The following is a 24,356-nucleotide window of genomic DNA, read 5'->3' as shown; positions in this document are numbered from 1 at the left end:
GCTGATCTCAGTGGATTTCTGAATTAAATAATGATGTTCTATAGTTTTGCTGCAAGCAGATAAAACTCAAACATTTAGTGAATGCTATAATGCTACCACTTTAGAGGAGTGTTAATACCAGTGCCCTCTGGAAATCAAACCAGTCAACACAGCACCACAAAGGTAAAGCTTTTGGGTTTAATTTGGCAAATGTCATCACCAGATAGAGTCAACATGACGAGTTTGGTCCCATTGGGTGGAGTATGCATCATTTATGAGATCAATACGCTACAGAACACACCCCGGACTTGTATTGGTCGGAAATGTTCCCAGCGGCGTTCCAGTGTCCAGAGTGTTGTTGCAGCATCACAGCTGGGACAGAAAAGTCCAAAAGAAGCGTCCTCAGGAGACAAATACAGAACATGGCTAAGGGTTTCGTGTGCAAACAGTGTGGTGAGCAGCAGACTGTGGTTACTTTACAGGGTATTTACAGAGAAAGGAGAGGACGGCTAAACCCGGTTCCGGATGGCGCCGTCCTCCAAACAGCTTCTGCCAGCAATCATTCCTGCTGCTCTTGTTTTCTGGCTGCAGGCACACATCGTCTAAGAAGATCGCTTCATACGTCGTTTTTTGCTTGTATGTGTGATCCATGCATAACACTTCCTGGCATGTCTGAGGAAACATCTGCAGCCCAAAGTCAGAAGATCCTTCACAGCTAGCAAATCTTCAGTCAAATGGGTATTAGGCACATGTTTATAATAACAAAAATCTTTGCTTTTTTTTTCCCTTAGTCCTATTTTGAAGCATCATAGGTAATGGTGGCAGTGGGGCACTGTTCTATTGAGAAAAGTCTTAAGGTCTGACTGACACTTCATGACCTAAAAAAAAAGCATCTGAAACTTATCAAAACAGTTTAAAGTGAAAACACCAGAAAACACCAGATAACTAACATTAGTGTAAAAAGCGTTAGAAAGTTTTCCTCAGGTCACACTTCAGTTTGAACATCACCCCCCCCCCAAATGCTGTCGCTGTCCGAGCAACACAACATGGACCGTTATGAAATATTGTCACAGCAAGAAATGACAGGAGATTCAGTCCCACCTGCTGTTGTTTTCAACAAACCATGTAAATTGCAGCCTACAGTCTGTCACCCCCCCCCCTTCAGATTCTGTTGTGTCCACAGAGGCTGCAGGGGTCCTCTACACACGTACAGGGTAGGGGGGGGGGTTGGCTATGGTCCTTCTGGAGTCGCTCCATCACTCGGTGGTTCAGCTGCTTCCAAATCAGACGGGATCTCCGTAGATCCTCGCTCCCACAGGTGGCTCTCCAACTCGCTCCTCATCCCGTCTCTCAGGTTATCTCCGCAGGTCTTTGGGGGAAAGAAACGGTCGCCTTCTTACGACTCCCCGGTCTCCTCCGAGCTCTCCGGCGGCGCTGGAGGCTCCTCTGCTGTGGGAGACTGAACTCCTCCCGGGCCATCTGCACAAAGAGCCAAGGGTGAGTAAAAGCGAACTAGTTATTTATAAAAGATCGCAGAGAGTAAAATGGATGACATGAATGCAGCATGCTAAGTTAGCTAAAAAGAGGTTTGCAGAATTAAAACGGAAAGAAGAGAACTAACGATTCATGCTCCAATTTTTTCCTCATCTGGCAACCATAAAGCTACTTTCACACCTGGCATGAACACACTTTTGAGCGTGGAAGCCTGAAACTTAAATTTACATGTGTTTACATCAGGGGTGTCCAAATTTTTTGCAAAGAGGGAGAAATCTGGAGAGGTCAAAATGTATGGGTCAAAAACTATTTTAACAATATTAAATACAAATGAACTATTTAATGAGCAATTTATTACAATGGCATCCTTTTTCGTGTCATGACATAGAAAAATATACTTTTAAATACGTTTTTACCTAAATTATTGTCAATTGATCCATTTTTCACACCGTTCATTCCCAGTAAGCTTGTTGTAGATAGCATGTGTTGCTCGTAAATCGTAATTTAGCCAACCCCAATCAACACATTGTGCATATAGTTTTTAGAAAATGCTTGAGGCAGCATATTATTGATTTCATGAAAGGAGCCTGTGGGCCGTTGGGAATTTAAATGCGGCCAGACTTTGGACACGCCTGGTCTAGATAGACTTTTCATTTGAAGTGGCTGCTAGAATGAATGTTGCCGGGGGCGGTGTGAATGTAGCTTAAAAATATAAAAAAACTGCGTGAGAACAACAACTACACACACAACATGTGTGAAACTGATGCTTAAAAACCATCAGTGGGAAATTAATCAAAGCTGCCTATTGGCCAATAGACCAAGTTACCTTTGAGGGAAAGCTCCGCCAGTTTCAGAGGGAGGTCTCCGGGGTTCACACCTGCCGGAGACCCCAGGATGTCCGGCAGAGCGTTCCTCCTCCCAGAGCGGCCAGAGGAGGCGAAGTCCAGCACAGGCTCCACTTCTGTCATCTCAGGGCTGATGCACGTGAAAAACAGAAACAACTTCAGAACTTTTCTTTCTCCTTGCTGTTAATAATTCAGTGTAACAGGGAACTACCAGCATCCGTAGATATAAATATTTCTGCAAAAAAACTCAAACAGATTAGGCTCTGACGGTGTGGCCAAGACGACCCTGAACGCATCAGCATGGAGCAAATTGTATGTGCAGGAGTTAGTCCTGTTTTCATAGATGTTCAGAACAGGTTTTGTTTGTCAAATGCTTTGTTTTTTTGCATAGAATCTGTTTGAAAGTGCTGTTGCATGAAGGTGACATTTGGTGTATCTGTTGACTTTTGGATTATTCCGTCTAGTCCTGTAGATTTTTGGTCTCATCCTGTTGTTCCCGATGCTCAGTCATCCTTTCAAATCTAACCTTTTCACATTTCATAACACTTGATTTGTTGTGAGCTGAGCTATGTTCTGCGATATTCGAAGAAAAAAAAAAAACACAGGTTCCTAATCATGTTGAGAAATTTGAGCATCCAGAGAAATGATTCACAGCAAAGGATGTGTCTGTCTGATCTCTTGGCCATCAGCAGTTGGGGAGTCAGTTCTGGGTTGCACTCGGTGACAGGCAGAATTACATCCCTGTCTCACACTTGCATGAAAGCCCACCGTTGCTATGGCAACAGTGCAGGAAAAGAAGGCACCACTGGCAGGTAGACATTCAACTCAAACACATTTTCCTGCGATCTCAGCCTCGCTTCCTCTTTTGTTAAACAGTCGCACCGTCTTGGGGGGGGTGGGGTGTTTAAATCCCACTTTACGTGTGAGCTCACTCTCCGTTTGGATCTAAAGGTCCGCAGTTTTACCTTCTGGTACCAGAACTTTGTGATTCCACTTCAGAAATGTAACGTCACTCTTTTAACTGAATCACATAAAGTTGGATCAAAGTGTCGCTTTTCTGTCTTTTCTTATTTGGAAATTGAAAAAATTGTGTTGTTTGAAGTATTAACAAATGAAAAAGTCTTTTTTTTCCCAAAAAAATGTATAGAAAAAACTCAAGCCACTTCCATCTCCTAAACCACAAAACAACACAATCCTGCAGAGAAGAACAGTCACAAATAATTAATGCTGTGCTTACTTATTGAGAAGAAAACCATGTTTGCTCTCAGTCTTATGTAAGCCCTGGATCCCTAAAATGATGACGAGTAAAAGATGTGATTTTATCTGAAACCGGCCCTGCTCACTCATCTGAGACTGAATAACTCATAGCTATGAGGCTACAATCATCGAGGAAACCAAAAAACTGTAGCAAGAAATAACAAATCAGATGCTTTTCTTAACCACCAATGCAGATTCACCTACTTATGAAATCAATGCAGAACTAGTGATCATAAAAGAGAGAAAAGCCACAGTTTTTTCTCCCTCATAAAAACACAAGGTTTCAGTACTTCATCCATCTTTGTATAAGGATTATTTAAAGACCCACTCTGATGAAAATTGTGTTTTTAACATGTTCTTTCAGTATTTTCTGGTGGTGGAAGTCATGTATAAAGACATGTAAGATTAAAATAGCATATCTTAGTATTTTTCATTTATATCGTTGTGATTCAGGAGCAGACGAAAAATGGCCGTTGGAAAAAGCTTGTAGATGTGACGTAGAAGCTACAAGCTCCCTGTGCCATTCCATTCCAAAAGCTGGGAGTAAAAGCTGAGCAGCCACATAAACTTGGTCTGCGGTTTTCCTATTTCCACAAATGGGATAAACTTTTTACTAGAGATGCTCTGCTCCACAATATTCCACCAGTTTCTCCAATTTTGTCCATATAATTTACTTTATAATTAATTTCCAATTTTTCTGTCTTTCTTTATGAAAAGTAAACAGCTTTCAGGCTGTTATGTACGGTTTTACACATACAATTTTTAAAATCTTTAAGAGTAGTTTTTGGGTTACATCCTCACTTTCTCTTAAAAGTCCCAAATATCTAACGTCTTTCTTGTGTTTCTCAGAACCATCCAACTGCGTTCACGCAGAGGTCTCAGTCTCAGATTAACTGCTCTGTCGTCGCAGGAGCCAGCTTTAATCCTGAATATTAATCCAGCTTTTCCTCAGGGGACCTAAATGTCAGAGCTGCTCTTTGTTCTGGATCAGAGGGCAGATGAAGATGCTCGTCTGAGCAGAGGCAGCTGGCTCAAGCTGAGCAGCTGATGGTCTATGGAAAACCATAGAAATGAGGGCATCAATCGTCTTCTCAGCGCTGTGTTTTCAGGCTTTTGTCTCCCAGAACTGTTCAGCTTTCGGAAAGCTGACCATCAGCGTCAGAATCAGCCACCGGTGTCATCATAATTACAGCATCTGGTAACTTTGATTAAGCTGCTGGATTAAAAACTGACCCATCATGTGAACAGGTTTATTTAGCTTTAATCCAACAACAGGTTAGAGGGGATTATCTTGTCAACCAAATTGACCTACATTCTCAACACGCGTGCCGACAAACTGCAGTCAGGTTATGCAACATGGTTGTGTTATGAAAGTGCCGTGAGGGGCGAGCTCGCCGCCAGAGTTCAGGGAGGGACCCGCGCTGATATCGGTGGAGCTGCACGCTGCTACTTCCTGTTAGTTGGCTTGCGTTCTTCAAGGAAAATCCTTTTCAAAACAGAGAGGAGAGGAGAGCTGATGACAGAGAGATCTAGACGATGCTGACTGACTCTGACATATTTCTCTACAAAATAAAAAATATGAGAAAAATATGTTCTGGGATGGTTTCAAAGCCTTAAAATTCAACTTTCACTTTTCTAAAACACTTGCTGATTCCAGTAAATGCCGACTCCACGACCTTTGTCTTTCATTGATGTCAGATTTAGTGAGTGTCATAAAATTGCTTGCTCAAAGGAATTTTAGTGATAGAAAGCTTTTACAAAGTAAAGTCATAACAGACAATCATGACCGTTTTATATATATAGAACATAGAAAAATGTAAGAGGTTTGTAAAAATATACTTAGAGCTGTAAATACAAGACTTTACCTGACAAAGGCATAATATGCTTTGTGCAGAAAAAGGTATGTCTGAATTTGCTCACTACTCCCTGATCTTCAAAGACTTTATAGGGACTATTTTAATGCAATTTGGAAATATGCTCACTACATTTTGTTTTTAAACACCATATATGAATGATGTCACCCATTTGCTGTAGTAAAAACCTAATAAATGTGAACAGTTTATGAAGACTATTTACTGTGTTCTGATGATAACAACTGGATGATTTATTTAAAAAAATAATTTTTCAAATGACAAATTGTTCAAACACAATGCATTGTGGTCTATATTCACCGCCAATATAGTGAGCATTGGTGCACACTAAACCCATTTTACGCAGAGACTTCTGGAAAATTTCTAGTACACTGAATTTTTTAAATCTAGATTTTGACACCCCGAAAAAGGGGCAAATGCACTATTTAGTGCACTAAGTAGTGAGTAGCGAAGGGATTCGGACACAACTGAATTTCCTCAGTTACTTTAGTAGTGCATTTAAATCTTGAGGAGATCAAATTTAGCAAACTCTGGAAACCCAGGCTTCAGTGAAAGACAGACTGTCCTGCAAATCAAAGAGTAAAAGTCTTAGTTTCTCCGGAATGGGCCAATAGATTTGACTGGGATGGGCTGGAAAGCTGATTAATGCCTCTCCCCTGCTATCTCGTTTTGTTTTCTTTTTACACATGGGACTTGGAGAAGAGAACCAAAGACTAAAATAATCAAGTTCCAATAGCTGCTCCTTTGGGGCTGCTACTTTCCAAAATGAGTTTTGGCCATGATGGGAAATATTAGGAAGGATCTGCTCCAGGCCTGAGCTGAAATGTTTTATCATCTATACAGTAGGAGACAGTAGGAGGAAGTTTACTACCAATTAATACATAAAAAAGGGGAACTGGCAAAAAGCAGAGCTAATACAGTAACAAAAAGAGTTATGTTGGGATTAAAAATACTCAGGCACGGAAGGAAAAGAGCCAAGAAGATCTTTGGTTCAAACCCAGGAAGCTGACGTTAGATCAATGACTTAAGCCACTTGTCTACTAATTGGTCAATCAAGAAAAGTAATTTGGGTGTATCATCAAAGCTACGTTCACACCGCCCTCGGCAACACCCGTTCAATTGACCACTTCTAATGAAAAGTCTATGTGATGCATGTAAATGCGCGTTTCGGGCTTCCACTATCAGAACTCTCACCTTCACGTGCCATTATGCAAGTTTTTACGACTGTTTTTGAGCTCTACGAACAAAACACATGGCCATTGAACACGCATTAAAAAAAAAATCAGGTCGAATGTTGACAAAATAGAACCTTGAATTTGGTAGCGACGTATGGATGAATGACGTCTCTTTTAATTCATGAAGTGCCGATCATTTGAAAATTGATCACGAAAGAGACATTGATAATTGCGGTTTGTGCCTGGATGGAATTCTCAAGTCAGTCATATATCAGAATAGAGCTATGAAAGAAAAAGCAGGGGGCAACATTTGTGAGATTTGCACCACTTTAACATTTCCAATCGAACCTCTTCCATATGTGGGTGGTGGTCAGACGTTATTAAACAGTAGAAAAAAATAGAAGATGAAACCCCTCCCTGCTTGTCAAGTGTGAACATCAAATGGTAAAGTTGCGTTCAATACTGCGCGTTTACCATGCTTAGTGTGATCGTAGCCTAGGGCCTTGAAAATGAAATATGAAGACTTTAAGAACCATTTTTTTCCTTATGAAGTTAATCTAACTAAAAGTCATTATTGGTGTCCCTGGTAGAGACAAAATGTAAGATAAGTAAAAAGTTTAAACTAACAGTAGAAAAGAACAAGTAAAGCATTTTCTTAATGTTAGATTGTGAATGTGTATTTAAATATAAATAATAAAAATAAAAATACATTTAAAAAATACATAATATGTATTATGTAATTTTAAGTGTAAACAATCATCGTTGAAAAATGAAGAGCAAACACACCAAACTGATTCGAGAAAAAGCAGCAATAAAAGTGTTTGTGAACTTCGTATTTTTTATTTTCCAAGAGAATAATATCATTTAGAATATCATTTGAAGCAAAGCACTTCATCTCCCAGCAACCCTGCCACACAGTTTCTGGATGCCACACACCTGACTTTCATTTGCAATCACTCACAGTACACTTAAGTACTGCACTGAGCCTCACTCAGTGTGAAGTATTGTTTTTGCCACTCTGCCTGCATTACCCAGTGTCACATCCAGACCTTATTTTCTAAATTCCTGACCCTGTTTTGTCCCTGACTCTGTTTGCCTGCTGCCTGCCCCGACTCACATCTGGATCCTGACTATTGTTGTTGGTGCTCTGATGCTCCCATGCTCGTTATTGACCCCTGCCTGCCTGGTCCTGATTTAGCTTTGTGGACTTTTAGCTGAGCTACTAAACCTGCTGCAATTGGAACCAGCCTTCTGCCTGTTCTGTGACATTAAGCGCTCTCCATTCCCAACAGTGACGGGTGTCTGAACCGGGTCATGCCAGCCCCCTGAGGCTGACCTCTGCGCTGGCACTCATCAGTACCACAGAGGACTTGCAAATCTAAACTCTGTCACACTTTGCACCGCTAACAGACTTTATACTAAACATTTTATGGATATCTGACACTGCAGCAGCTTCGCTGTATTGTGGGATAATAATAAAAAAAAAAAATCCCCCCAGGGGTAGTTTCCTTCACTAATGCATAGACAGACGGCTCCTACAAATCGTGTCCATTTGTGGCGTCTCACCTTTGTATTGCATGCCCCTCCCCTCCCCTCCTGTAGTCAGGGTATTAGTCAGATGATAAGACTGTGGGGGCCCAGGCCAGAAACCCGCCCGCTCATCCAGCAAGGAACTACAGGAGGAAAGATGTTAACACAGACACCAGAACTTTCAGATGAATAAATAATGCCTAGGATTAAGTCCTGCACTATTTTTAGTCATCCTTACGCTCTGACTGCTCCCTGTATTTCTTGCCAGTTTTTTCGCTGTTATCCCAGCGCTTAACATGCACTAGCTGCCATGGAAACCGCACCATTGTTACACAGACAGCTATAAAGAGGAGGAGGAGAGCCAACAAGGAAAAAGCCCATCTTCTACATTTTTATTATTTTCCTTTTTTTCTGCCTGTGGAGGTGTCTTTTGTCACTGTTTGCTATCAGATTCTCTTTGAACAAAGAGACAAAAAGATCAAAAGGAAAAAAAGAAATCAGCTTTTCAAAAACATAATTACCGAACCATGATAAAAATATCCTAGCATGTTATTCTAGAAATGTGTTTGCTCAGCAACAAGTGAGCAGAAGGTCATGCATATGTGCTGGAGAGGAAATCAAAGTGTGACTCCGATTTTCAAACAAACTGACGGCTCTTCTTCTCTTTTTTTCTTTTTTGCCAGAGCGACTGAGGAAAAGTGTGAGAGGGGTGAAAGCGATCTAATGAGGCAGTGTGATCACAGCGTCCTGTCAGATCTCACAAACATCTCAGGAGGATTTGGTGCAGCAGCTTCGCCTCACAGCGACTGCCTGTTTGTACAGTTCTCTAAACCAAAGGAAAGCATAACTACAGGCTTACGTTTTACCAACAGCATGCTGACGAACAGATGTTTTCAGAGAGAAATTTGCAGGCAATGACCAAGGACAGTCAATTTTGGAGCAAAATGCCTCTAAAGAGTTTGTGTTTTATGCTGCTGCATTGTGTTTCATGGTTTATATCCCTTAATAGTAGCTGCATGCAGGGGTTACTTGATATGACCATAAGTATAGACTGTACAATACAAACATTTGCAAATTCTTTTACTTTTGCTACAAACACCTGACAGCTTTGTCAGGGTTTTAACAGTTTTGTAGTTAAGAGACACAAATATGAAACTGATTAAACATAGATCAAAGCTCTGAAACCTCAAGTCAAGCCTCAAATCTTATCTTTGTTGGACATCTCAGATCTATGAAGTTAGTTCTTACATCATGGGTGACAGCACTCACTTGGTTCTGAGGATACACACATCTCTACAGGCCCTGTAACAAGATTAAAACAATTATGGGGGAAAAAATGATTACTGCACAAGAAGAGTACTTTTGTTGAGGACAGGAGTGTATCTTAAAGACCCACTCCAATCAAAATTGTGTTTTTAACATGTTCTTATGGCTTTATCTCATGATGGAGGACATATATAAACAGATTTTAGCCTAAAATTTCATTTCAGAGTATTTCTTTATTCAAATTGTTGTTAATCAGGAGCAGACAAAAATTTGCTATTGGAAAAAGAGCAAAATTGTGACGAAGAAAATACGTTGGGCGGACCACAACCTTTCTGCTCCGCTCCATTCTGATGCATTCATTTGCAGACGACGACATCCATGTATGCATTTGTTTCACTCGTCCAAGCTGGAATCTGGGTCAAAATTGTTTGTCTGGCTTGCTCTGATATTACTCTCCATTTTTGTTGCACTGGTAATGTTATGTTGAGGTTGTGAGGGGCTGTAAGCTAGTCAAGATTCAAGAGGAGAGGTTTTTATTGCCATATTCTGTGTAGCTACACAGAGTAGGAATTTGTTTCGGTGCAAATGTGCAACATAAACAGAAGAACAGTAAGCAACAACATTTTTACACAATGGACAGAACAAAAATATAAATAGAGTCAGTAGTGCAAGGAGTGTCAAAACAGTGCAAACTGAGAATGTTCAAGGTGCAGGTAGTGGGATGGTGACTGATTGGACATTGAAGTGAAATTTGGGGGGGGGTTACAGGGCGTTTAAGAGTCTGACTGCAGAGGGAAAGAAACTGTTCTTGTGTCTGGAGGTTCTGGTCCTGATGGACCTTAGCCTCCTGCCTGAAGGGAGTAGTTTCAGTAGGTAATGTCCAGGGTGAGAAGGGTCGGCAGCTATCCGGCTTGCACGTCCCCGGGTTCTGGAGACATATAGTTGCTGGACAGATGGGAGGCTGCAGCCGATCGCCTTCTCTGCTGAGCGCACAATACGCTGTAGCCTGTTAATGTCCCTGGTTGTGGCACTAGTGTACCACACGGTGATGGAGGAGGTGAGGATGGACTCAATGATGGCCGTGTAGAACTGCACCATCATCTGGGCCGGCAGCCGGGCTTTCTTCAACTGCCGCAGGAAGTACATCCTCTGCTGGGCCTTTTTGAGGAGAGAGCAGATGGATGGCTCCCACTTGAGGTCCTGCGTGATGGTGGTGCAGAGGAAACGCACAAAGTCCACTAGGTTGATGGGAGAGTCTGACAGGGTGAGAGGGGGTGAGGGGGCTGTGACTCTCCTGAAGTCCACGATCATCTCCACTGTCTTCTGGGTGTTCAGCTCCAGGTTGTTGATGCTGCACCACGACCCCAGCCGGTCCACCTCCCTCCTATAGGCAGACTCATCATCATTAGAGATGAGTCGGATGAGGGTGGTGTCATCTGCAAACTTGATCAGTTTGACAGAGTCATGGCTGGAGGTGCAGCAGTTAGTGTACATGGAGAAGAGCAGAGGGGAAAGTGGGAGAGAGTGTAAACAGATGGGAGAAGGGAAATGGGGGGGTGCTCACTCTGCCCACAACTGGGACGCAAATGTATAAAGAACTACTAAAATGGGCAAAGCCTGCAGTGGTCAGATTTGTTTTTGAACCATCTAGAGCCAGTTTAGGGCAGCCATTTGAAAGCAAATGCAATCCTAAATGTACAATAAAACAATTTAGATTATTCTTAATACTTTTAACTTGGAAGGTACAGTGGGGCAAAAAAGTATTTAGTCAGCCGCCAATTGTGCAAGTTCTCTCACTTAAAAAGATGAAAGAGGCTTGTAACTTTCTTCATAGGTATACCTCAACTATGAGAGACAAAATGACAAAAAAATCCAATAACATAATCTGATTTTTAAATGATTTATTTGCAAATTATGGTGGAAAATAAGATTTTGTCCTACAAAAAAGCAAGATTTCTGGCTCTTTTAGACCTGTAACTTCTTCTGTAAGAGGATCCTCTTTCCTCCAATTGTTACCTGTATCATTGGCACCTGTTTGAAATCATTATCTATATAAAAGACACCTGCCCACAACCTCAAACAGTCACACTCCACGTCAGTCAAGACCAAAGAGCTGTCTAAGGACACCATAAATAAAATTGTTGACCTGCACCAGGTTGGGAAGACTGAATCTGTAATAGGTTCCAGAATGCTGGGACCTAGTGAATGACCTGCAGAGAGCTGGGACCAAAGTTACAAAGGCTACCATCAGTAACACACTATGCCACCAGGGACTCAAACCCTACAGTGCCAGACGTGTCCCCCTGCTATGGCTAGTAAGGCAAGGTAAGACAAGTTTATTTGTATAGCACAATTTGTACAGAAAGTAATTCAAAGTGCTTCACAAAACAGAAAAATGCATTAGAATCACAATAGATAACAGTGCAAAGATGAAAAACACACATAATCATTATAAAATTACTTTAAAAGAGAAAAGGGGAAAGAGAAAAGAAAATGAAAAGGGGTGTTGACAAGGACCCTTCAATTATATACACGACTAAACAGGAATGTTTTGAGTCTAGATTTGAACCTTAACACAGTCGAGTCCTGTCTCACAACCTCAGGGAGACTGTTCCAGCTTTTAGCTGCGTGAGATTGAGACGTTGATTCCCCTTGTTTAGTCCTGACTCTGAGCACCCGCAGGAGGCCGGTCCTTGACGTCCTCAGAGTCAGAAGTGGTTCATATGGAGCTAACATGTCAGAGATGTACTTTGGTGCAAGGCCATGAAGAGACTTGTAAACAAGTACATGTGCAGGCCCGTCAAAGGTTTGCTAGAGAGCATTTGGATGATCCAGAAGAGCATTGGAAGAATGTCCTATGGTCAGATGAAACCAAAATAGAACTTTTTGGTAAAGACTCTACTCGTCTTCGGAGGAAAAAGAATGCTAAGTTGTATCTGAAGAACACCGTACCTACTGTAAAGCATGAGGTGGGGTTGTTTTTCAGCAAAGGGACCAGGACGACTGATCAGTGTAAAGTAAAGAATAAATGGGGCTGTGTATCATCCAACTTTGAGTGAAAACCTCCTTCCATCAGCAAGGGCATTGAAGACGAAACATGGCTGGGTCTTTCAGTTTGACAACTATCCCAAACACACCATAACGAAGGAGTGGCTTCGTAAGAAGCATTTCAAGGTCCTGAGTGGCTTAGCCAGTCTCCAGATCTTAATCCCATAGAAAACCTTTAAAGTCTGTGTTGCCCAGCGACAGCCCCAAAACATCACTGCTCTACAGAAGATCTGCATGGAAGAATGGGGCACAATAACAGCAACAGTTTGTGAAAACCTTGTGAAAACGTTTGACTGCTATCATTGCCAACAAAGGGTATATAACGAAGTATTGAGTTGAACTTTTGTAGTAACCAAACAAATATTTTCCACCATAGTTTACAAATAAAATAAAAAGCTATAGTTTGGCCCCCTATAGAGGAGGGGGCAGTGAGCAAGACGAAGTGCACATAGACAAAGAAGTCAAAGAGATCCGTAAGAAAATGTATGCTTAATTTTCCAGCAAGGCCAATCTCTTAAGTATTAATTTGATGTGTTTTATTGATTCAGAATACAAACATCCATATCAAGCATTAATATAAAATCATTCAAAGTTGGAATGAGAATCGCTCCACTTGTGCACAAAAGCAAATAGTTTGTAATGAGCTTTATGTGCAACAGCGTCGAACCATTAAATGAGATGAGGCCCACCAACAGCCCCCTGCCGCCAAATATGAATTAGATTGGGCGGCTTTTCATGAGGGTCAAAAACAATAGAGGAGCGCAAGCTATTTACAGCCATTAACACCCTTAGCACACAACAGCAGATTATAAATGGTGAGAGGAGCAGGCAAAGCCTCTGTGATGAAGAGGGGAAGCGAGAACAGGCTGTTTGAGGACATGTATGATCTTATTTTAGCCAGTCATTCAGAGTGAGAGCTGACACTCAGTTGCAGTGAGGAGAAGCAAATGTAGAAGGTCTCTGTAAATGTTTTTTTTTTGTATTAAATATGTCTGGGTTGCTCTAATCTTCCCTTCAGAGAGTGGAGCAACCACTCTGCGTCCTGCGTCCAGACCTTGTCCTCTGGTTTAATTCGTGCCGACTTGCCTACATCATAGAGCTGACAGTTCCCTGGGAGGACTCCTGTTAACAAAGCGTATGAGCGAAAGAAACTACGCTATTCTAGCCCTGCACAATATATCGGAAATTTATCGTTATCGCGATATCAAGCTGTGCAATATGCCTATCCCAAAAGTCTGCGAAAATTCCAATAAATGCTTATCTTAAATGTGCTAAAACAATCATATGGCAGCTTGAAATATATAACGAATCAAATAAATGATTTTTGCATTTGACCCATTGGATGGACTCCTTTACATCATTGACCAATCAGATGGAGCCCTTTTACGTATGTTAGATGCTTGCCTCCTATGTAGACGATGGTCATTTGGAGTGTTATTTAAGCTATGTTGACTCTTTTTTTAAATTAAACTGTTGCAGTGAAATGTGAATTATGTATTCCAGGGCTCCAGACTGCGACCACTTGGTCGCATTTTGCGACCAAAATTTGAGATTGTGCGACTGAATTTTACATTCAGTCGCACATGTGCTACCAGTAAATTTGCCTCCCCCACCCTCCGTATTTATACATTAAACGTGGAAGGGGCACGTCATTGATCAATGAAATGAGCAATGAAATCATCAATGAGACGCGAGCGCACACGCACGCAGACAGACGCACACACTCGCGCGAATACTCATGAGACTGGAGCACACGCGAGCGCACACTCGCGTGTCATTGAGTGATGCCTGAGGCGGCCAATGCGTGTGAGAAGAATAGGGAAAGTCACTGCTAATGGCTAAAATAGGGAGCCGGTATAGCTCGTGCTGGTTTACGGCGCCTTCCGTCCATGAAACCAGGGTTCGACTCCGGGCTGCTCCCTGTTCCCTTCTCTACTTCTGTGCCGGTACCAAGCCCGGTTGCTTTGAGAGGGTTGCGTCACGAAGGCGAAGCTGCAGCGAGACTGAAGCAGAACAGGAATTAGGAGTTGTCCTTAACATTCAATTTAGTTTTAATTTGCCTCTACCCCTACCCCAATGATCTGTGATATTACATCTTTTAATGTAATGTATGTAGCCTTTTTTTATTCAGTTGGTATTTTAAATGATTTTAATTGATCAGTGAACTACAAAAAACCATCAGGACACATGTCCCATAATGCATTGTTTTGTAGTCAGTAGGGCAGCTTTCAGCCAGTTCAGTACTACATTTCCAGCTGCGTTCCGATAGGTTGGGGTCTTGCTTCCGCCCCTATCTGGTGATATTTTTGTTTTGATTGACAGGTGATGTCAGAGCAAAAACAAAAATATGTCTCACACACCAGGTGATCTGTGCAGCGTTTCGTCCATCTGGGTGATCTCAAATTATTGTGCATCTTGGCTGCACCTATTTGGTGTCGCCAACATGAATTTCCATCCTCTAATGTTTACATACATTTAAGTATTGTTTGAAACTGTGAAATGACCGAAAGGTTCCTACGGTAACCACTTGTTACTAAATACTTTTTTTTATTCTAAATTTATGGTATTTTGTTTACTATTTGTACTGTCATGACAGTGATGCTGCTGTCAGTTTACCTCGTTGTTTCATCTTCAAAAGTGTAGAATAAAATGTGACACTTAATTTGAAACAGCACATTGTAATTTCGGCATCTATTATTAAAGTATTTATTCGTAATACAGTGGAAACGAGTAGATTTGGTTAGAATGTTGATTTACGGTATGCGCCCCTAAATTTTCTGGTTGTGCCCCTAAAATTTTCAGTTGGGGGCCACTGTGCTCCTAGTGAAAAAAGTTAGTCTGGAGCCCTGTATTCAGTTGTTTTTCGATTTGTTCATTTATCGCAAGTTATATCGTCATCGCAATATTGATCACTAATATTGCAAATCGCAAGTTTTCCTTATATCGTGCAGCCATACGCTATTCCAATTTAGCAGCTTAGTCAGAGGACAGACGCTGGAATATCAAGGTTCGCCCAGTGGAGGTGGGATGCAGGGGCTTTATCAGCAGTACGACTACTAAGCTCCTCAAGAGCTCCTGAAATTAAAAGTGGTAAATGTTAAAGATTGTAACACCTAGACCTTTCTACAACAACTTTTCACTTTAAAAAATGAAAAAAGAAATTGAAAGTGCCACACAGTCACTACATACATTTTGCACATTTTCCATTTATGAAATGTTGGTCTTTCATGCTTGATATACATAATTCCTCAGTGTTTCTGAGGTGTTTATGACTTTTTACGCATGTACCACCGATGTATAACTTTTATCAGGTTACAATTACATAATTGACGCACAATTTTTGGGTAAGATTTTGATTTTCCGTTGATTTAAGCGGTTTGTTCGTACTTTTTCCATGGTTTTCATGATACATCTTAGAAAATACAATGTAAAGACCGCAACTTTTCGTACTTTTCCCATGTATATTCACGTGTGATCAATTGTCATCAGTGCAAAATGCACAAAATGTATTTAGTGGCTGTGTGACGCAGCCTTTGCAAGATGCAATCTCTATTTGCTTCCCGCTCAAAAGCAATAGAAATAATTTAGTTGCTGTTAATTTAGAATGTACTGAGCGTTTCCAGCCGTACCCTGCTTATTACAGATAACAGACATCTTCAACTACATCTTCAACTTAGATGTTAAAAAGTCAGTATTTGATACTAAGTTCAGGTGGCATCAACTCAAACAACCAGATAACTCGCGGCAAAAGTTCGGCAGCTTGTTTGGCCTGGCATTCAAATCCCCAAGCATTGTGTCCTTGAGCAAGACACATAAAATCTAAAAGAGTCATGTAATAGTTGTTTTGCATAAAAATTGCCGCTAAGTGAGTGTAAACAAAGACAATTGACATCTAAGATGCCGATGCCTACATTTCCTTTGTGAAGAAGAAATAAAACCAGATGAAATGGCAGAGCTAAACAAATACATTTTTGAGTTCCTTGTTCAGATTACCTTAAACAGTAAAGTAGAATGTGAAACCTATGTGGACTTTTTTTTTTTTATATTTCAGTCCTCTCGGGTAAAAAGTCTTGGTGACCTTAACAATAGCCTCAGCCGTCAGCATGAACACCTGTGGGGGGGGACTGAGCCCTGCATGCTGATGATCTGGCTGCTGAGTTCAGGTTGACATAATCGTCAGTCCCTAAGAAACTAGCTTTATAAACTCTCATCTGCACACGATGATTGTTTATTTCCACAATTTTCCAATTCCCATTTTTATAAGCGTGGCAGAATTTAGAGGCTGTCAGCAGCAAGGTTGTGACAGTAAATCTGCTGTATGCTGTGCAAATGTGACACTGTCGGACAACATGTACTGCACACATCAATATTTTATAGGGTCTCTTGTAAGCACCAGTGCAACTGAGGCCAAGGGAAAGCCCGAGGCTCTGTCTGAACTCTACCAGGGTGTCAGCAGTTAGGTGCAGCGGTGATGCAGCACAGCTTCGGCACACTGGTCACCACCACCAAGCTTCCTGAAGGCAGTGCTGGCAAATGGGACATCAGCTGACATCTTGCCAATTTTTGGTTATGCCACCCACACACTGAAGCAGAGTCATCCTGAGTCAGCAGATGACCCAAGATCTTGTAAAAGATGAGAGCCGCTGACTAAATAGCTGTAATAGGGTCTGCTCAAACAAATCCACTGGAATGAATGACTTGTATTGATGACGATGTGAGAGTCAATGATGCATGACGTACAAGTTGTAGCTTGTACGTCTTGAGTTTCTAGATGCAAAACCTTTGACTGGTCCTATTAAATCATAATTTTTAATGGAACCAGGATTAAGGTTATTCACAATATCTAAAAATTAAAAAGAATTTTAAATTAATTATGAACTGTGGGAAGAAAGCAAAGTGCTCAGAGAAAACCCACACGTGCATGGGGAGAACAAGCAAACTCCACACAAAAAGGTATCAGCTGGGATTTGAACCTCTCGCTGTAAGGCAGGAGCGCTTACCACTATGGCATCGTGCAACCCCAAGAGAGAACATGACAGTGGATTCTGGTCTGGTGTCCTGACTGGTCACCAAAAATCAAGCAATGAAATGTCACATCTGACATTATGGTCAGCAGCACTAGAACAACCCAACGGACCATCCTGGCTCTGCTCTTCATCAACTCAGACTTTTTTTTTCATGGTCAAAATTTTGCAGATGACACCACCTTCGTGAGATGTCCATGCAGTGGTAAGTTGAACTTTGAACCATATTTTTCTAATCCGCCTTTAAACAAATAGTTTCTTTTTCGCAAATTGAATGTAATGCTGAGTAACTACTACATTTAAAAAGGCAACTTAGGGCATCCTAGTTCTGTTGGACCAGTTCTGTTTGTCTTATGCTACGTTCACACTGGCCTCAGAAACGCATCTTCAAGCGACCACTTCCAATGAAAACTATGTAAATCCGCGAAAACCTGCCTTTTGGGCTTTCGTGTACAGAACTCTTGCGTTCACGCATCTCTACGCATGTTTTAAGTAGTCAGGCTCTATGTAAAAAACACACGGCCATTGAACGCCCGTTGAAAGTTTAACCACTTTGACCAATCAGGGACTCAGATTTGGTAGTGATGTGTGAGTAGCATCCTTTTCAAAACACAGAAGTGCCAACCGTTTGAAAATTGATCGTGGAGGCGAAATAATAATTGCAGTTTGTGTCCGGCTAATCAGAAGAGAACTGTGAAAGAAAAAGCATAGAGCAAGATTCCTGAGATTTGCACGGTTCGACATTTTACATCAAGCCTCTTCCAACTGTAAAAACCTGCATTAGTATTGGGTAGAAACAGTGCAGTGTGAAAACTGTATGCTAAAAGTGCATTAAAGAATGCTTGTTTAGTATGTTCTTGAATATGCATCATCTGCTGGGTGTGTACGTAGCATTTTTGTCTCTAAGCTTCTTTCTGCTCACCAGTTAGCTGATCATGATTTCTGTTTGCTGCTCAGCAGGTCGTATAATGTTGCTTTGAAAAGCTTTGCTCTGATGTAAAAAGTCTGCGATGACAAATGGAACATAACTAGATTCAACAGATCCAGTGGCAACCAATGAAACAACAGTTAAACTTTAACTTTCTGATTTTTTGTTTGCCAACTTTATGAAAAGCAGCCTTCTTGTGTTTGACATTTAATCAACTGTTTTAACAGACCTGCATTTTGGACAAAAGGGAATCTACAATGTACTTAAAGGGAAAGTGAAGCAGGTGGTTCTATTGAATGTGTTGGTGCAGTCAAAGGAAAGCTGACCTGTGCAAAGACATCAATGTCCGCTGGCCATCTAATGATTCTGGAGAGCATGGATGACAACGAAAAACCACAACCAGCCTTGCAGCAAGGTCTAATGAGTTGCCCTGAAAACCCATTGACTGTCTTCCAACTAAAAATGACTCTCAAAGGTGGAGGTCAGAAGATTCTAAGAGGAAGAAAAAGAAAAGGTCTCCTCTTTTCTCAAGCTCATCGTCTGTCCTCCACAGCTCTGTAAAACACAGCAGCTGTCTCTCTGTCCTTTGCAGCGAGGCGCCGAAAGAACCCACAACACATTTTAATGGCAGACAGATAAAAGCCAATGGCACCCAGCACATGGGTCAGGGAAAAAGGGCTTTACAGAGACATCGGCTTGGCCTACATTTTTATAGGTCACCGGTCAATAGGGAGGAATAATGAATGACTAGCATTTCAACGGGCATATTATTCTTTCATTCCCATAGGAGAGAGGCTCGCAATCAATAAAAATTCAATTCAGGGGCCCAGCAGGTAAATAGTAAGTGGCAGGTGACCCAGCTCTGTCCTCCTTTTGTTTTTCTCACTGCATGGAGACATTTTTGAGACTTAGAAGAGGAACACTTGCCTGATTACAAAAAAAACCTTCAGACAGCCCCAAGTCAATACAGTTAAAATATATATATGTATATATATATATATATATATATATATATATATATATATATATATGCCTGTGGGTACATCCAAGAATAAAAAAATTTGGGGATACTAAATGTAAGGAAAATATGTGGTATTTGATCAAATGACATGTAGAAATCTCATGATAAGACACCTAAACCCTCCACCATTACTCATATACATCTGCAACAGTTGATAAAATATCATGTTCTATGTAAGCTGCATTGAACTATAAGTGTGTATTCAGACTGGAAAAGTTTGTTGGGCTGGACTGAGTCTGGTTAAATAGGGCCAGATCAAGTCCTGAACTTTGTGTTTGGCCTGTATTCAGACTGCCTTCAACCGGACATTTTTGTTCCAACCAAGAATTTCTTTCTCTTGATGCTTTACCTTGCCCTCGCAATTCTTGGCCAATGACTGAAGACATCTATAGTAACATGCTTTTATTTACAAGCTTTGGTTCGAAACATAAATGTCCGGTTGAAGGCAGTCCATTTATGTTTAGTCGTTTAGATTATTGTAATGCCCTGCTCTCTCGTTTACCGAAAAAGTATCTTCCAAATTTACAACTGGTACAGAACTCTGCGGCTCCCTGTGTATTTCAGGATTGATTTTTAGATTCTTTTAATGGTCTTGGGCCTTTTTTATTTAAGTGATTTACTTTTAAAGTATGAGCCCTCGTGGAACCTGATGTCCTCCAGTGCTGGCCTTTTAGTTCTCCCTAAATGAGAGTAGTAAAGTAAAGTATTTTTAGATAACAAGCATTAAACAACTGGCAGGCTGTTTGAACCATCCCATTTCTCATTTTTAAAAAGGAAAGGGTTTGTTGGCGCCATTCTGGCCTAGATGGCAACACCTGCAGAGAACAACGTGCTTTCAATAAGTTCAGTGTAAACTAGTGGGTCACGTGACCACAGAGCTATGAGGTACTCCAAAAGCACTCCTGGAAAACTGATGAAGACACAAATGTGTTGAGCTTAAAACAAAGAAGAGGTGGAGAGAAGGATCAAAAAAGTAAGCAGTGACACTGTGGTTTATCAGTCTTTTCACTTATGCACCTCTTTCTGGCAGTGACGTAAGCTTCTCAGCAGTGAGGGAGTCCCTGAGGATTAGAGTTCATAGGTTAGGTGTCATCTGTTTGCTGATATCCAAGGCAGACTTTGTTCCTTATAAATGATAAACAATAAGGCTTAATGGGACTTTTGAAGAGTTTTACTGATAAAGGCTGAGCAGCGATCTATGTCTGACACCTCTGTGACTCCAACATCATTGTGGCTGAGATGGAGGCACTGGCATCATCTGCCCGCCCTCTGTGTTAAGGCACAGCAACGGGAGGCCTGATTTCCAGAAAGTGCAGGCTACAGGAGGAGAAGAGGCTGACGGAAGGTCAGATGAGTCACTGGAGGGGTGACAGAATGAAGCCGGCCGGCCGCCTGTGATGACAGCGGGAGAAGAGAATTCCACTTCCCACAGGATAATATAAAGCAAAGTGGAGCTTGAGTGTAACTACAAGTGACCATGTTCCCATGACTGCTATGCTGCCGATGTGAGCAAAAATCGCACAAGCATGTCCATCCATTGCTCAGGGTTTTAGATTTAAAACCGTTTGGGTCATTGCCTGATTAGATGGTCGAACCCTGTGGTCAGCAGACCTGCAGCTTTATTGTAGGCTTCCCTAAAGTTTGCTCCACTGTTGTCACAATCGTAACTGGATGAGGCTATCAAACACTTTTCTTCTAGAAAACAGACATACAGTTAATAAGGCTATAGCTGATTGTTCAATGCAGGGCTCGACATAGCCATTTGTCCGCTGGCCCGGTCCTGTTTTTCGAGCAGTACGGACCACAAGACTTTATTTTTTACTTGTCCGCTCGGGCCACTAAAATATCTAACAATTAATACATTTTTCATCTTTTACAATAAAGTATATTTTGCTAAAACGTGTAGATTTACCTCGTCTTTATAATTCACTTTTTCTGCTAGTCCTGTGTTCAGACTTCAAGGGTTTCTATGGGAAACCTTTGATCACTCTTCTCCTCCTCTCCCGCCTGCGCGCGCGCGGCTGTCACTGCCGAGCACCACGCGGCACGAGCTCACTCATTTTTTTTTCAAACTTTATTGAATGTAACAATTCAATACTAAACAATGTTAAACAGCAACAACGAAGGAACAAGCCAGTGGGTTATTATTACATTTTAGGCAGATATATTTAAACTGACACACATATCAACGCGCCCCCTGGTGGTTTTTCACCGCGATGATCATAAATCCAACACCGTCACTGAAGAGAGACCGAAGCATGTCAGAGATGTGGAAGACATGGCAGGAATAGATAGGAATATGTTAGTAGTTATTAATTAGTAGTATGGACAGCAAGATATTTAATGAATGCATTGAAGATGAAACTGTATGCACTAAGCTTTAAGCTGAATGTCAAAGAATCAAAGGCAACTCAAAAAACCTGAATCTCAGACTCAAATGGAGAATAAGGTCAAACTACTTAATTTTGTTTTTCTTTACAACACTGTAAGCAGTAAGTATTTCTAGTTAGCTGAATGATCTCAGTAATTTAATTGTATTTAATTTTTCAATTATTTAATTTAATTAGGTAACTAAAAAGTAAATGTAACTTTGCAACAGTAACAAAAAGCAGAACCTTAAGGCAGTCAGGGCAAAAAAGTCAATAAAACTTCTTAACTATTGATTAGGAACAAATGTGAAATAGCAGTGATTAGAAGCAGCATGAAAACTTCTTAACTAGTGTTTCCTACTACACTGCAGCGCTCTCTTCAAAACATCTGAAACAGACTAGAGCAGGTTTAAGTTTGATATGCTCTATTTTCAGTCATTGAAAAGTGTATAAATTAGTGTTAGATGTCACCAGAATGCACCAAATTGCACCATATTAAAATTTTCCGGGGGGGCATGCCCCCGGACCCCCCTAAAGTTGCAAGCACCTGCGGAGCGGCGGGTCTCGCTGTGCGCGGTGTCGGGCCAGTAACTTTCAAAAACTACTGGCCCTGTGGGCCAGTGCAAATTTCTGGGCTATGTCAACCCCTGCAATGATTGCATGTCTATCAGCAACCCACGCCCCTATTTACAACAGTTGAGAACTCAATATAACAGATCTGGAAACACATGTTTCCCATTAGAGTGACATCAGAGACAAACTTGGCTCAACCTACTTTCCTTCTTAAACCAGTTTCAAGAAGGAAGTGACAGTAAGCCTGGACGTACAGGCCCTGAGTTTGCAGTTTTTAGAATTACCACACTCTGGAATCAAACCCACAGTCACCCAGCATTCGGGAAAGACAACCAAAATGTGAACATTGAGACATGCTTTAAAAAAAAAGGTGCACTGGACTGTGCAAAGAAAAATAATCATTGGAAAAAACCCTCAAATGATTATGAAAAATGTGCTTTGTTTTATTCTGTATGTAAAATCCATTATAAAGCTCCATGAAAAGCTCTGTGGGCCTTAATGAAGTATAAAAAATAAGCTAATAAATTAACGCCATGTATTATATGTTACCAGACAGTCCACCTGTGGTTGGGTTCAGTTGAGGGCTCTAAATGTCTTATGCTTAGCACCAAAGATGCTTGGCTGGGTTTCATCAGAGAGGGGCAACTCCAGGTCTGAAAAGCCACTGTCCTACTTGTTTTCCAAATCTTCTTTTCTCTTGCTGATTACCTGGGTCAGATGTGTCCCGATTACAGAAGCTGTAATATCAGGGGTTTTTGGAAAAAAACTAAAATATGTTGTACATGTTGCAGTAATTTTAATCCCATTTAAGATATAGATGTTTTTTCCCAATTATTAATATTCCCAGAAAACAAGTCAATGCTTAAAACGTGTCAAGAACTTTACTATAGTAAGTGAAGAGTTTTAGGATCTAACGCCACAAGAAAAGAGGAAAAACTAGACAATACACTGAAAAATACCTATTTGAACATCACAAGTAAATAAAATTCAGCGGAATCACTGATGGATTGAAGGTGGTTCTTCAAATCCACAGAGAACATTTACAGATTATGACATTATAAAAATCATCTAACTAAAGGGTGAAACTATCGACAAAGGAAAAGCTGTAGGTAACACATCAACCTTGACTTACTTCCACACCTGACATTGCACAACACGATTAACCGAGGAGCTCTCCGAAGATGACCTTTTTTAAATCCTTCCTGACCGTTTCTCCGCCACAAGAACGAGCACTCCTCTGTGCATTTTCCGCATCGAATCGGCAATGAAGCACGTGAAGGTCACCGTTTCCACAGCTTTAATAAACTGGAGCCGTTAATCCAGCTGCCATGGTGGAGCTCACCGCTGTGCGCCGGTGGCATTTACGCGCAGCCGGTGTGCACTTGTGAGGCGACAGGTGCGGCTGCGCCCGAGCTTCACCTCCTCATACAAAGCCGCTGTTCCAAGAGTTTGACCGAATGACAATTTAGGTTTGCGTTATTTGGATTTCATTTAGTCGTTTTCGGTGCTGAAATTAGATCCTGCACAGCTGGAAAATGTTGCAGCTGCCTTCTTTTCCTGCAAACATCCGTACCCTACCTGTGGAGTGGAACAGGTGATGCCGAGGACGGACGCTCAACGCCCGCAGAAGGGGAAAATCACTGGGCGCGGGTCCGAAGTTGGAGTTATCCACCGCCTTCTGCAGCGAAGAAAGGCGCAGAAAGTGCGCAGCGTCACGGATGGATGCGGCGCGCTGGTGCGGTTGGGCTCAGCAGCACCGCCGGGTCCGCGCGCATCGGACCACGAGCTGTGACGTCTCAAAGACGCTCGAGCGCTTCGCGGTTGGCTCGTGAGAGAGTGTCAAGATGCACGTGCTCAGCGCGGACAACAAGGGAATCGGGATATTTTCAAAATAAATCTCTGTTATTTTCTGGTTTCATAATTTATTTGATATCAAACGACTGTGTGTGTATAATTGTGGAAACGTCCTTATACTT

The 24,356-nt window shown here is 41.5% G+C and overlaps 1 protein-coding gene and 1 long non-coding RNA gene across 2 annotated transcripts; one reads left to right on the top strand and one right to left on the bottom strand.

Annotated features, from left to right (window-relative positions):
• Positions 1–158: 158 nt before the first annotated feature.
• pkib (protein kinase (cAMP-dependent, catalytic) inhibitor beta) lies at positions 159–24,241 on the bottom strand. Its single transcript, XM_011481074.4, has 3 exons — positions 23,959–24,241; positions 2,300–2,448; positions 159–1,458 (listed from the first exon to the last, which is right to left on the bottom strand). The coding sequence occupies exons 2-3, from the start codon at positions 2,439–2,441 to the stop codon at positions 1,376–1,378; spliced, it is 225 nt and encodes a 74-aa protein (XP_011479376.1). The 5' UTR covers positions 2,442–2,448; positions 23,959–24,241; the 3' UTR covers positions 159–1,375.
• LOC144995599 (uncharacterized) lies at positions 1,338–9,335 on the top strand. Its single transcript, XR_013659140.1, has 2 exons — positions 1,338–1,476; positions 8,835–9,335. It is a non-coding gene; the product is annotated as an uncharacterized LOC144995599 (long non-coding RNA).
• Positions 24,242–24,356: the final 115 nt, after the last annotated feature.

This window comes from Oryzias latipes, chromosome 11, assembly GCF_053564925.1.
Source record: "Oryzias latipes strain Hd-rR chromosome 11, Olatipes_Hd-rR_3.1".
NCBI classification, from domain to species: domain Eukaryota; kingdom Metazoa; phylum Chordata; class Actinopteri; order Beloniformes; family Adrianichthyidae; genus Oryzias; species Oryzias latipes.
The sequence above is the reverse complement of the archived record's forward strand: the minus strand, read 5'-3'. Positions and strand labels throughout refer to the sequence as shown.